This window comes from Grus americana, chromosome 14, assembly GCF_028858705.1.
Source record: "Grus americana isolate bGruAme1 chromosome 14, bGruAme1.mat, whole genome shotgun sequence".
NCBI lineage: Eukaryota > Metazoa > Chordata > Aves > Gruiformes > Gruidae > Grus > Grus americana.
This window is the reverse complement of record NC_072865.1, coordinates 14,432,616-14,445,393: the sequence shown is the minus strand read 5'-3', so window position 1 is coordinate 14,445,393 and position 12,778 is coordinate 14,432,616. Positions and strand designations below refer to the sequence as shown.

Below are 12,778 nucleotides of genomic sequence, written 5' to 3'. Positions count from 1 at the left end.
AGCATAGTCAGGGCCGAGCTGCGCGCATGCGCAGGGTGTGCCGCCGGCGGCCGGGCGGTGAGGCGGCCTGAGGTGCGGGGCCGGCGTTTCTCATGTCGGCTCCTTTCGAGGAGCGGAGCGGGGTGGTGCCCTGCGGGACGCCCTGGGGCCGCTGGTATCAGACCTTGGAGGAGGTGTTCATCGAGGTGCAGGTGCCGCCGGGCACCCGGGCTAAGGACGTCCGCTGCAGCCTGCAGAGCCGGCACATCGCGCTCTCCGTGCGGGGCCAGGAGGTGCTGCAGGTACCGGCCGCCCCGGCGGTGGCGGGGCGCGGCCCGGGGGTGGCGGGGCAGCCGGCGGCGCCGCGGTGCGAGGGCGGGGACGGCGCGGAGGGCCTCGGGGCGCCGGTGGCCGCAGGGAGCTCCGCTGTGTCCCGAAGGGGTTGAAATACCTTTCTGTCGTGTTGCGCTTTTTTTTTTTTCTTCTTTAAACATCTGGATTTTGATAAACTAAAAGTGAAAATTATTAGAAGCAGTTTTGTCGAACCGTACGATCTTGTAAAGACTATAGGAAAAATGAAGACAACCAATTCACGTGGATTCGCGTTCTTCTGTTACAGGGATTTGGGCAGTGTTTAAGTGCATAGCTTCCCTCCCTGCTGAGAGCCGAAAAACTCACGTCAAAAGCAGATTTACTTTCACGTTGGTAATGAACAGTTCCTCATAGCATTGTGTATATACGTTGCACCATAGCTGTACATTACCCTTGGCAGAAATGCTGGCATTTTCATGGCAAGTCTGTTAAAAATGCCATTACTCTCTGAGAAAAACAAGTTCTTTCAGTGAATTAAGATACCGAAACAGTAACAGGTATTTTTACTGTATTAAATGTTTCAATAAAACAAACAACCAAAAAAGTTGTGTAACAAAAAATAATTCTTTGATTGTTTGTGTGCAAGTCTATACTTATAGGGCCAGATCATCCTATTCATTTTCAGTAGAGGATAAGTTGGGAGTAAAATTTCACTATGCAACGTGAACTGGATACTGAACAGGTTTTCCTGTTTTGTAATATTGTATGTGTCTTTTGCAGGGTAAACTTTTTGACTCTACAGTAACTGATGAAGGAACGTGGACGTTAGGTAATAACCTACATCTGAAATGACATTATGAGGGCAGTAAAACTTCTCAAAATATGCTGCAGAAGAGTTTACCCCCTTGTTTTTAATGGGAAAGATTACTTTCTTCCCTGTACGTAGCTTTGTAAAAAAGTAATTATTGCCAGGTGAAGGAACTGAGGTAGTACAAAAGCCCTAGAGATTATAGTGAGAAGTTTTTTGCAAACCCTCACTAAAGCTAAACAATTACAGTACAGTTACATGGTCCGTATCTCTCCATAATTGTTACTTTTCTGGTTTTTTTTTTCTCCTTATGCATTATATTTTTGGGATGGGTGACAAAACCTATAGTCCAAGAGCATCAAAAAGCAATCTAAAAATCACACTAAGGTACCCACAGATAATAAGCAAAAAAAATCTTCTCTGATCATTACATCATAAATATTGTAAAGCGTTCAGAATATTTTGGCTTTTGGCAATCACATTTGTGGACTGTGCCTCCCACTTGATGTTTTCTTATGATGGATTTTGTTTTCAATATTTTTTCTAAATATTGATTAATAATTTAGTAACTTAAACATTGTGAAGTGAAGCCTACTCTTTTCCAGTATACAAATAGTCTTCAAAATACACTTTATAATGCTATATTTATTGAATTAAGTAGAACTGAGCATCCTACATATTCACTTTGAAATGTACTTCCAACATACTGTCTATAGGCATACTGTCTGTGTTTAAATAAATTGCTTATACCTCCATGTCGCTAAAACGTAGGTCTGGCTTTTATTGATAATAACTCTCTGTAAAGCCTGACCTTGAATCCTTCATTATTGCCTTAGCTGAGCTATATATATTAATAGATTAAATCTTCTCTTTGTTATGAACCTTTCTAAAAGGTTAGTTTATATTTGCAACAGAAATACTTAGGAACTGTGGTTTATTCCCTTAAAACACCTTCAGCTTTTTACAGGCCAGAAAAGGGAGAGGTGGCTGTATAGGCTATCTTTGCTTCAGCCTTTCTGTTTCTTGTTAATATTTATTTATTTATCAATAACTCTGTGGCATTGACATTAAGAATTTAAATTACTGCTTGTTAATGGTGAATTCACCAAAACAACAACAAAGGACTGAGTTTAATAGTTGGTTTATGTCTCTGTTTTCATTCAACAGAAGACAGGAAGCTGATATGAATTGTTCTAATGAAGACAAATCGAGATGCTGGAAATTGTTGGACGTCTCTGTTAGAAAATGAATATGCCGCTGATCCTTGGGTACAGGACCAGATGCAAAGGAAACTTACGCTGGAACGATTCCAAAGAGAGGCAAGTTACAGGACCATAATTATTCCCTGTATTTTGTGTTTACACACAGGTTATGGCCATGAAAGCTGAGCAAAATTGTTCTTCTGTCTAGTGCCATGGAAACATATACTGTAGTTCAATATATTTAGAACGCTCACGAGGCTTTATCAATGTACTTTCAAGAGGTTATTCTGTCTGTAGTCTGAAGGTTTTGTGAAAAGGAGTTTAGGAGGGGGTATTGCTGGTTTAGGGTTTGTTGCATAATACAGCTTTTCACTTAATAGAAATAGTGTATAGCCTCACTTATCATCTGGAATTACGACATAGCCATATTTACAACAAACTTCTAACATCAAGCTCTATTGAATATGTGTGTTTATAACATCAGATGATGTAGAATAGTCAGCTGGAAAATATTTTTCTTGCCCTTTTACTAAAATTGCCTAAATTGTTTTGAGATACCTTTAGCACGCAACTATTCCTATGCTCGTCTGCAGAGTTTTAGAATTATAACTTAAGACTTAACAGCTGAATCAGCACACTACATACTGCCACAAAGAACATAATTTTTATAAAACTTGTTAGCCAGCATGGCAGGTACTTATATTTTAAAATAGTAATTTCAAGGGACACCAGAAGCCAGAAATTTTTCTTAAACTTTCCTTACTATTTCTTTACTGGGGGATCTAACTGCTTGCCAATTTGAGAAGAGCATTACAAAGTCACTTCAGCAGTAGGCAACCAAACTATGACAATTCAAGGTGTACTTGTTGATACATTTTCCAAGAATTTCAGTGCCATGACAAATGGGTGACAAGTTGATTGTTATATGTCCTTGTTACAATAGTAGAATATTAACAGAAACAGTTTTGGGCTTTTTTTGGTTGGTTGGGGATTTTTTTTTAAACATTTTTATTAAGAATAATCTATTAAACTTTTATCTCCATCAGAACCCTGGATTTGACTTCAGCGGGGCAGAAATTTCTGGAAATTACAGCAAAGGAGGACCAGACTTTTCGAGTCTTGAAAAGTAAACTGGTTTTATCTGTGTTCCTTGAGAGGAATTACAAATTACCCTTCAGGACTGGAATCATGTAACTGGTGAAGACTTCAGTGATCTCTTCAACGGATTGTCGTCAAGTAATTATTTCAGTGAAGAGAAAGAAGATCTCTTCCAGTAGAATGAAGACAAAGTGTAACCAGCTGATTTGTAAGCTGAGGGACAAACTATAGAGAAAGGTGTACACAAATAAGTAACATCTTTAAGCAGAATGCTTGTTTTGGGTTTCTTTTTTAGAAACACCATAGTAAACTAGTCAGTTATAAATACACCACTTTATGCAAGAATATATTATTCACCACTGAAGAACAGATGTTATAAGCAAGATATTTAATATTTTCTCTCAACTTGCAACGGGAAGGATATTAGGGTGGCTACAGTTACACTTTCCCTCTGTAGCACCCCTCTGAGAACTGATAAATGTCATTGCAAAAAAGAGATTTAAATAAACTACTATATCTTGCCTCAAATAAGGTTTTACAATCCACTGTGCTGTCAAATATAGCACTAATGATTAATACATGCTACCAGGTAAGCACTACTAGAAAATTGAAAGGTCAGGTGAAAGTGTGGATATAAATAATTTTATCTGTTAACGTAATATTGCCTTTCAGTATAAATATTTAAGATTTTGGAAGTAAGAGAACGTAATGACTTTTGAAAGGAATGGGAAGTCCTAAGCAGGAAATGGTATCTTGCATCTATTCATTACCAACATATAGCACAAGTTGTTGATAGTGTATCTGAGAAACTCTAGATTTTTGTAGATAGTTTTAAATTTAATAGCCACATTTTAAACTTAGCTTGCATGATATATTTTGCATGTGCCAATCATTTATCAGGAATTTTCTACTCATTGTTAAGGATGCAGCTGAAAAGCACTTCAACCGCAGCATTAGACAGGATGAATGCTGTGTCAAACAGACCAACAGAGGGAGAAAACATGATTGCCAAATCCTATTGTTTTCTGAACTCTGAAACTACTGCCTATACTACAGTCCTAAGCAGAAGTCTCATTGGAGATAGATAAATTTCCAGCAGCTGTCCATCATACTGCTGAGCTTTATTTCTAAAATTGCATCATTAGTTCAGTTAGCATATGGCAAAAAAAAAAGCAATAGTTGAGGAAGAACACTTTCGCTATAATTACATCCAGTGCTTTCTTGTTGTACGAGCAAGCAAGCATTAATATTCCTCAGATAATCACCTGTGCTCTTTCTACCCGTGTTATTTTTACAGAAAGTAAAGTAAGTCCATACACTGTGCTTGGGTTTCAGAACCTGCCTTACTATACAAAGGATAGTGTGGTATCAAATGCTAATTTGTGGCTATGAAGTTTTGTACCTTTACCATGATCCTAGTATAGAAGGTGGATGGTATAGTTAAGAAATGAATGAGACTGCTGCAGAAGTAACTAAAGACAGAGGGAAGATGGAAAATGGTTAATGTTACGTCAAAATGCTAGAGTACTATCCCGTGCAGTAGTACTTTTTTGTTACACCAGTTGGTTTGTACAGGATTGTAAATCTTTTGCTTATAGCAGTTTAGAATGGCATGTGGCAATTCAGTGCATGAATTTACATTTACTATATGCATTTTCAAAGCTAAACTTTATTCCCATATTTTCTGCTTTATGAAGTAGCATGAGAGTCATCATACAGCCAAGTCCAATGCTGATGTAGCGGAAAGAGGACAACTGTGAAGTATGTATCCAGGCATCAAGGCTCTGAATTGTTTTAAGAGGAAAAGTTTGAACTACTTGGTTCGCTACTTCTGTTGTCTACTCTAAGTTACAGACCTCCAATTTTGGAAGAATCTAGATGAAAATAAAAAGAGCTTGATGCTATGACTTTCCTTAATTACTATCTACTCAGTTCTCAGGCTATAGTTTAACGAATGGTGGTTCATGTTCCATCTCGCAACAGTCTCACTTGGACTCAATCCATCACTTCTTTGACAAACAGTACCTGGTATTTGACAGATACATAAGCATCTGGTTCAAGATCAGCTCAGAGTAATGCCACGAGGTTGCTCTCTTTATCAAAAGGGCCACAGCTGCCTTGAGTCAGTTAGGCACAGAAATGTATAGGTAAACTTATCCCCAGTCAAACTGGGATGCTCAGATCAGTGCAAAAACTCCAATCTTGGGATTAGAAATCTGAGTGCCAGATTCTTTTAAGCGAGCATTGTCCTTTTATTTACTGCAATGTATAGAAACAGATGATATATACTATTAGATAAATAATGGAAGAGGGTTGAAGTCAAACTTGAACAGTCTAAGCTACTTAAGTCAGTCTTTTCAATCTTGACATTTTCACATTTCAAAGGATTTAGAGTAATTGTGGGCAAAACTGAAATAATTTTAATCAAGTACCTTAAGTTTTTCCTGTTGGTTCTCTAGCCTTTCCTTTTTTTTCACCTCTTAAAAAAAATTTTGAGGAAAATCTCCATCATCTCTTACCTCCTGCCTGTTAGTTTTCCACGTACTATTCAGATATAAGTCACTTTATAGGCTTCCTACTAAGATGTTTTATAACAAATAGGAAAAAAAGTTACTCAGTTAAGCACATTTCAATGTTTAATTGAAAGGTACATATCTTAATATTGAGACATGACAATACCATTAGAATTGCACATTGCATCTTCTCCATCTCTCCCAGCAGGCTGACCACACCTTTGTGAGAATCACTTGTATGCTTTTCAGAGGCCAGCACAACGCAGATAGCACTGGCAGATGCAAAACCCAATTGCATGTTACGCAGATGCAATCGCTCCCTTGAGTTCATGAGAACGCTTGATTTGTCCAGTACAGAGCTTTGGTATGAATTCTTCTGTGAAAAGTTTAACTAGTTTGAGATAGGTAAAGAATGGTTTTCCCCTCAGCTATTACTATAAAGGGGAAGGAGTTGGTTGGCTAACATCTAAGCCCACACTCTATTCAGAACATTCTTATCTCTCCTTCTCCAGTAAGTCAGTTCATATGGCAATCAGTAACAGCCTATCACTAACAGCCTCTGCTCCACAGTAATGCAGAAGAGGTCATTAGCAACATTTCCCCAACACTTCTTTTCATCTTACATACAGTAATACATTCTTATTATTCACTTCCTTGTTAGCACTAGAAGCACAATATGCCTCAAGTACTGATCTGGTCGTCAGAAAAAACAGTTGTATTTTACAAAGCTTACCATTAAAGAGATCAGAGCTGAAGCAATCTTCAGTCTTTCTCAACTAGATTGCTCCTATGTACAGGCCAAGATGGGGCATTAGCCCTGCTCCTACCGTGCCTGTAAAAATGCACCTGTTCAGCATCAGCATTTACCTCCCGTACAGTGAAACTTTGGAAAACTGATGTCCAATTTGGGGGAGGTGACCCAGTAATTTCCCTCAGCCTTCATTAGGTATCATGAAGTTTTTACATTCTATGAAATAATTCGTAATCTTAGTAAACTATACACCTCTTACAAAATACTAAAGTTACTGATGCTGTGTTAGTGAGCAGCTTTTACAAGGCAATGAAATAAGGTTTCTCTTTTCTCCTGCTCTAGCTACCTGACATGTGCAGTGGGTATCACATAGCCTAGTTTTTAATGCGTGTCTATGGTGGAAGGCCGGTGTCCTGCCCAGCAGGAACACGCAGACACACGACACTGCCCAAACAGCATGTCAGGTGGCCTGACAGGCATTTGCTATTGTCATCAACATTGAGCGGGATTAGTCTTTAGTTTGACTGAGACACTGCAACACTGTGCTACTACTGCACATGAGGTTTTCCTAGTGTCACGTAATCTTTGTAAAGTGAAACAGATTTTTAAAATTAAATATATATAATTCTGCACCTGCAGTTAACAGGAAACCAAGGTGAGACTGCACAACCCACTCTACATAAAATTCCTTGTATTGATACTGTGGTATTTCACTGAACAGTAAACAGTCTAACAAGTAAGACTGAAAACTGATACTGAATATTGTAATCATCATGAGAAGAACTTATTTGCTGGAAGGATCTTTAGTCTGAAATGTTACATATTCTTTCCACGAGTTGAGTTCTTCATTAGTAAGATCATGTTTCAGACTTTGTTTCTCAAATATTATTCATGTGTCTGTTGATAAGGTCATAGGATGGTTCTCTCCTCGTTTTACTGTACTCCTGTAAAAAAATAAAAATACCAGTCAACTGAAGGGCTTTCTACAAGAGTCAAACAAAGCATCAGATTTTAATATAGCAAGACAATAGCAAGACAGGTGTTATAGAAAACATGTAGCTTTTGGAATTAAAGTCTAGATAAGGAAGTAGTTCACAATTTCTACAGAGTAAAAAACCAGTAATATGAATAACTGAATTACAGTTTTTAGACTTTACTAAATGGGCAGTTATACAAGTATAACTTCTGCCTTGTAAGTGGTTTAAGTGAACAATTACAAGGAACTCATTCTAACAGGCAACTGTTTCCTCTTAGCTGATTCTTTTGAGGATAGGAGCAAGCCAAGTTTTTTCTCTGCCTTTTTACCAGTTTTACTCCACATTTTAGTTTGAATGAAGTCCCAATGTCTGTAGAACACTTTTCTGCTCCCACAGCACACCAGAGGATCAGTTCTTTCTCCAACGTTCATATATTAGGTTGCTACTTCTTTAGGTACAGCACTGGCTCAAGCATGAACACGAGAATAAACCAGCCTCTATGACAGGCCTACTACGTTTATGTTACACATCTTCAAGAGGTTACCTATACGGAATAAAAAACTTTGAGGTAGTTAATAGCTAATTACTTCTACATTATCAGAAGTTGATTTTAGGAGGAGTTACCTATTATGAGCTGGTCTCTGGGATAGTTGGAAGGTGCGTTATTCTGTAGTAGCTATGTTTAAGCTGCCGTGCTGTACGTCCAGACACAATCCATTTTAATTTCTGGACATTTGGTTTGGAACATTTGCTTGAGGAATATTCTGTAAGGCACTTTAACACCAGTTCCTTCCAGAAGGTCAAATCTCTGCTGTTTATCTAAATAGGAAAACAGAATCTCATACATTAGTAACTAACTTATTAAATCCTTATTTCATACATGTACTTTCAGCTTCTTCACATAAGGTAGAGAGCCAAAGATCCCAAGCCAAATGGGAAAAAAAAAACCCCAAACAACAAAGTCCCAAAAGAAACCAGTATGCCAATGGACTTCTCCCTTCCCCACTGCGTAGGCTCTTCAATGCATTTTTCTTCCCTCCTCCCCTTAAACATTATCTATACATACCTTGGAATGCAACTGCAGAAATTCCAATGCCTCTGTCAACTCCATTAGTTTTTGTTCTTCTATTTCTAGTGCTATAATAGACAGTGCCAAGACAGAAGGCTGGAGAGAGAGAAAACATTTTTAAATGCTGCTTTGTTAACATTCAGTGGTCTCATCATCTTTGAGATTTCAAGACGCTTACCTTGGCTTTAGAAAACATGATTCTGCAGTGACATGCCTTAAGCTGGGTCTCAAGTCTCTCAAAATTAAGGTATTTTCTCCTATAATAAAAACAGATGAGTGAATGTAGAAGAACGCAAACTTGATCAAGGCAGCACCACCCTGGGAACTCAGAGAAGCAGCGAGAATGTTCGTTATCTAAACAAAGGCCTCATTTGTCCCAGAACTTCTAGGGTTACGCTACAACAGGTGTTCAGTTTTGGCCACCCTAATGCCAAAAATAAATCTTGTGTTACATTGGGGAGAGTTGCTTTGTCAAATACGCTTACCAACTAGGAATTTTAACACTTACTATCAAAAGGAGTCTCTTTCTAAGCCAGATTTTGAAACCTTTGCAATGAGGCAATACTTAGTGCAGCATAAGCAGAGATTTATTATACCATCATTATTGAGCAAGTTTGGTTTTCGGCTCAGAGAGCAATACTCTTTAGATAACTTTATGCAAACAAAATTTAAAATTAAAATAATAAAGCACAGATATTCACATTTATGATATTTACCAATAACAGGGGAAGTTTGTTGGTTAAGTATAGAAAGGCAAATACTCGAGTAATTTCCCTGCTTACTTCTCTACATAGGCTTCCTGATCATATGCACTCATAGCAAAATAAGTATTAGATATTTTACCTTTCACAGCTTAAATTCTCATGAATGAGTGAATGATACAGTTGTAGGAATTGGAAGGCTGTTGTAGCTTTGACTTTCCAACATAGCTTCTCTAATACGATTTTCTCCATTCTCATCATATCAGAAACAGTGAACCTGTACTGGCTTATTCGAATTAAGTCAGTGGCTAAGGGAACGTTTCTCTCTTCTTCTGATGCCTTCACAGCCAAGTAAAAGCAGCTGAGTCCAACACAGCCCAAGTGTTTAGGCTGTACCTAAAGAAAAGTAAATTGTTGTTACTTTCAAAGAGGAAGGCCTTTGATCAGTCATTTCAACACGTAAGTACCCAACTATATAGGCATCAGTGTATTTTAGGAAAAAAATTATGGGGGGGTACGGGATGTGTGTTCTGTTTTTTTGAAGATTGAGAAATCAGTCTTTTATGCACTTACATTCTTATTTTTATTTAACTAAAGGCAAAGACCATTACACACTACAAGTTCTGCCTCATTCATCTAAAAAGCAAGATTGCAGAACAATATATTTTGACTGAGGCGTAACTGATTTCTTAATGAGGTTCTACAATAGCCTAATCAGAAGCTTTTAGGACTTAAAGTTGTACGTATTGGTTTATGCAAAAAAAAAATTGGGGTTTTTACTTTTTTCTATGTATACACACACATATATATCTATACATATATAGAAATATATAAACCAAATATTTTATTCCATAGGCATTACAGTCCCTATTTTTACTGCTTATTTTGGATTCAGAAGTCTTTCAAACCATCATTTTCCTACCCACTCCATCTAGCTTTCTCATTTTTGTTTTAACGCACAAGGAAAACAAACTTTTGTTCTTGACCAAATAGTATAGTGGTAATCCTGTCTTGTTAGATGATTAACAACTACCCAGGTCAGCATGACACATATGCATGGTAGAATGAAGTGCTAGCTAAACGTTTTACCAGATTCTGAGTGCTGAACAGCATCAAGCCTCTTGATATACGTGAGGCTAGTTTGAAACAGCAGTAAAAGAAGCAATTTAAGGTGTTCTTGTATACGTGCAACAGGCAAGACAATCTGTCTTGATCTAACCCATTAGTATAGCCTGCATTTCCAAGCCTATAGGCATCCTCAGGTTGAAACTGATGCCCTCTTTCTTCTCCAGAGGAAACAGCTTTCTTAACAATACTAAAATCTGAACAGGGAAAGACATTTTTTAGCTCTTGCACCATCAGAATCTCTGGAAGGAGCTTAACATTTAGCCATCTAAACCCAAGATGTTCTAACTTATAACAGGAACAAGGTTGCAATGAACAGAAGCTAATGACTGAGAGATTATACTTTAAAAAAGCCTTACCTTCATTTTTGACAAGAATCTATCTAAGAAATTCACAGCTAGTGAAAACGTCTCTGTATGGAAGCCAAAGAACTGAGTTAAGCTGAGAAGATCTTTCACTTCAAAGTCTCGCAGCCTTGCAGTCATTCGGAGGCCATTATCGTGAGCAGATTCAATTAGTCTCAAGCCAGCAGCCTTTGGCTGGCATCTTAACTCCTGCTCCAATAGGGCTGTGAGCTGGTACAGCAGTTCCTGAGCTTCAGTAGTTACAAGTGTCTCAATCATCTGTAAGGAGAAACAAATGTAAGTGTATCAAACAGCTAAAAGGGGAAAAACTTACAAAGTTACAGTTGTCTCTAAAGCAAAGGTAGAAACTGTCTCCTCTGTACATATGGGAACTGCTCATTTGTAAGTCTAAGTACTTTTGCCAGTAAGCAACACGTCTGGAACACTCGGAACAGATGCGCCAGCTCGGGCACGTACCGGCGGCATCAGGCAGCGAAGCTCCCCCTGCACAGAGCAAGCTGGGCCTGACCAGGCGGGTCAGGTAGAAGATAGGGTGGGTGCAGTCACCCTTCTGCTCACCATAATAATATTTTTCAACTCAAACTTCAGAGTTACCCCGCCCACCTCAGGGACCGGGCGACACCACAGCTGAGCCAGCACCAGGCCAGAGGGTTTCAGGCCCCGGGTAACCCCACGTACAGGGGCATGCAGCTGTGCCCGCACCCCCCACACCCCGCAGCGAGCTCCCCCCGCCCGGCAGGGCCCCGCCGCCGCAGCTGGGCCGGGGGGCGGGAGGGCGGCAGGGCCCAGCGGGGCCGCGCACCGCGCACGCGCCGCCTCCCCGGGACATGCCCGGGCCTGCCCTTCGCCGCCTCAGGGGCTCCGCTGGCGGACGAGCGGCCTGCCAGCTCCGTCGGCGGGACGGAGGGACCACGGCCGCCCCACCGACAGGCCCGAGAGGGCGTGGAGGAGCCCAAACCCCTCGCTGGTGGGGCCCGACCCCGCGCCCTTACCTTGTCTGTGTTGTCCCGTTCCCTTCTCTCGCGGGGAAGGCCCCAAGCCAGTGTGACTCGCAGTGCCGAGGGATCACTCTAAAGCACCGCCCTGTTCCTCGGGCACCAGCGACCACCGGCAAGACGCCATGCAGCCACCGCCCCGTAGACAGCCCACCCGTCCCGTCCCGTTCCGTTCCACAACGCCCTGGGCTCCGCTCCGCCCAGCCCGGGGGCGGGGCTGACGCGGCGATAGACTTCTGGGCAGGCCAATCACCGGGCGTGGATGGCGGGGAGGGGCGGAGCGCAGCGCCGTCGCTAGCTGATAGGCAGGGCCGGCGCGGTGGCGGCCTCTGGTGGCCGCTTGTGCACGGCACCATCCGCCATGTCCCGGCACCGCCTACTCGCGAAGGCGGGCGAGCGTCGCTCTTTAGCTCCCAAGCCGCCAGGCGGGCTGTAGAGCACGAGGGACCGTGTCCTCGCGGAGTTCCCGCGCTCCTGCAGCTTTCTCCGCTGAGCGCGAGGGCTGCAGTGCCATTCCCGTGTGGTAACGGCCGCGGTAAGGTCCGGTCCGGCCCCGCCACCCCTCCCTGCCTGAGGCGGCCGCTCGTTACAAAGCTGAGAGCTTGCTGGCCGTGCCCCCAAGGCCCTGTCCAAGTGATTTTAAAATGCTTTTTACAGCTTCTTGCTGGGTTTTCAGGTCAGGGGAGTTGAAACTCTTTTCCTGGTGGGAGCTGGCTGTGTGATTGCTCCTGCATCCTACAAGGCTGAAACGTTTAGGTATAAAACAGGATTTTTTTTTCTTAACACTTTCCAGTTGCTCAGAAATATTTTTGTATATTCATGGAAGGTCAAGGCTAACAGAAGGACCCAGTCAATTTCTTGCTTAAAACAGCTGAACTGGCAA

At 41.1% G+C, this 12,778-nt stretch overlaps 2 protein-coding genes across 4 annotated transcripts; one reads left to right on the top strand and one right to left on the bottom strand.

The window, feature by feature from the left end:
• The first annotated feature begins 2 nt into the window (after positions 1-2).
• On the top strand, positions 3-5,303 carry NUDCD2 (NudC domain containing 2). Its single transcript, XM_054841658.1, is given in 4 exon segments — positions 3-281; positions 1,072-1,120; positions 2,267-2,418; positions 3,348-5,303. Coding segments are annotated over 4 exon segments (474 nt in total). The 5' UTR covers positions 3-92; the 3' UTR covers positions 3,432-5,303.
• Positions 5,304-6,020: 717 nt separating this feature from the next.
• CCNG1 (cyclin G1) lies at positions 6,021-12,109 on the bottom strand. 3 transcript variants are annotated; one of them, XR_008579263.1, is made up of 8 exons: positions 11,893-12,100; positions 10,895-11,158; positions 9,553-9,806; positions 8,888-8,966; positions 8,707-8,805; positions 8,265-8,459; positions 7,969-8,184; positions 6,021-7,607 (listed from the first exon to the last, which is right to left on the bottom strand). XR_008579263.1 is itself a non-coding variant. In XM_054841657.1 (7 exons), the coding sequence occupies exons 2-6, from the start codon at positions 11,156-11,158 to the stop codon at positions 8,268-8,270; spliced, it is 888 nt and encodes a 295-aa protein (XP_054697632.1). In that variant the 5' UTR covers positions 11,893-12,109; the 3' UTR covers positions 6,021-7,607; positions 8,265-8,267. The 3 variants fall into 3 exon arrangements, 2 of the variants coding, with proteins under 2 accessions (XP_054697632.1, XP_054697631.1); XM_054841657.1 differs by lacking the exon at positions 7,969-8,184 and having other exon boundaries at positions 11,893-12,109; XM_054841656.1 differs by having other exon boundaries at positions 6,021-8,184.
• Between the last annotated feature and the right edge of the window lie 669 nt (positions 12,110-12,778).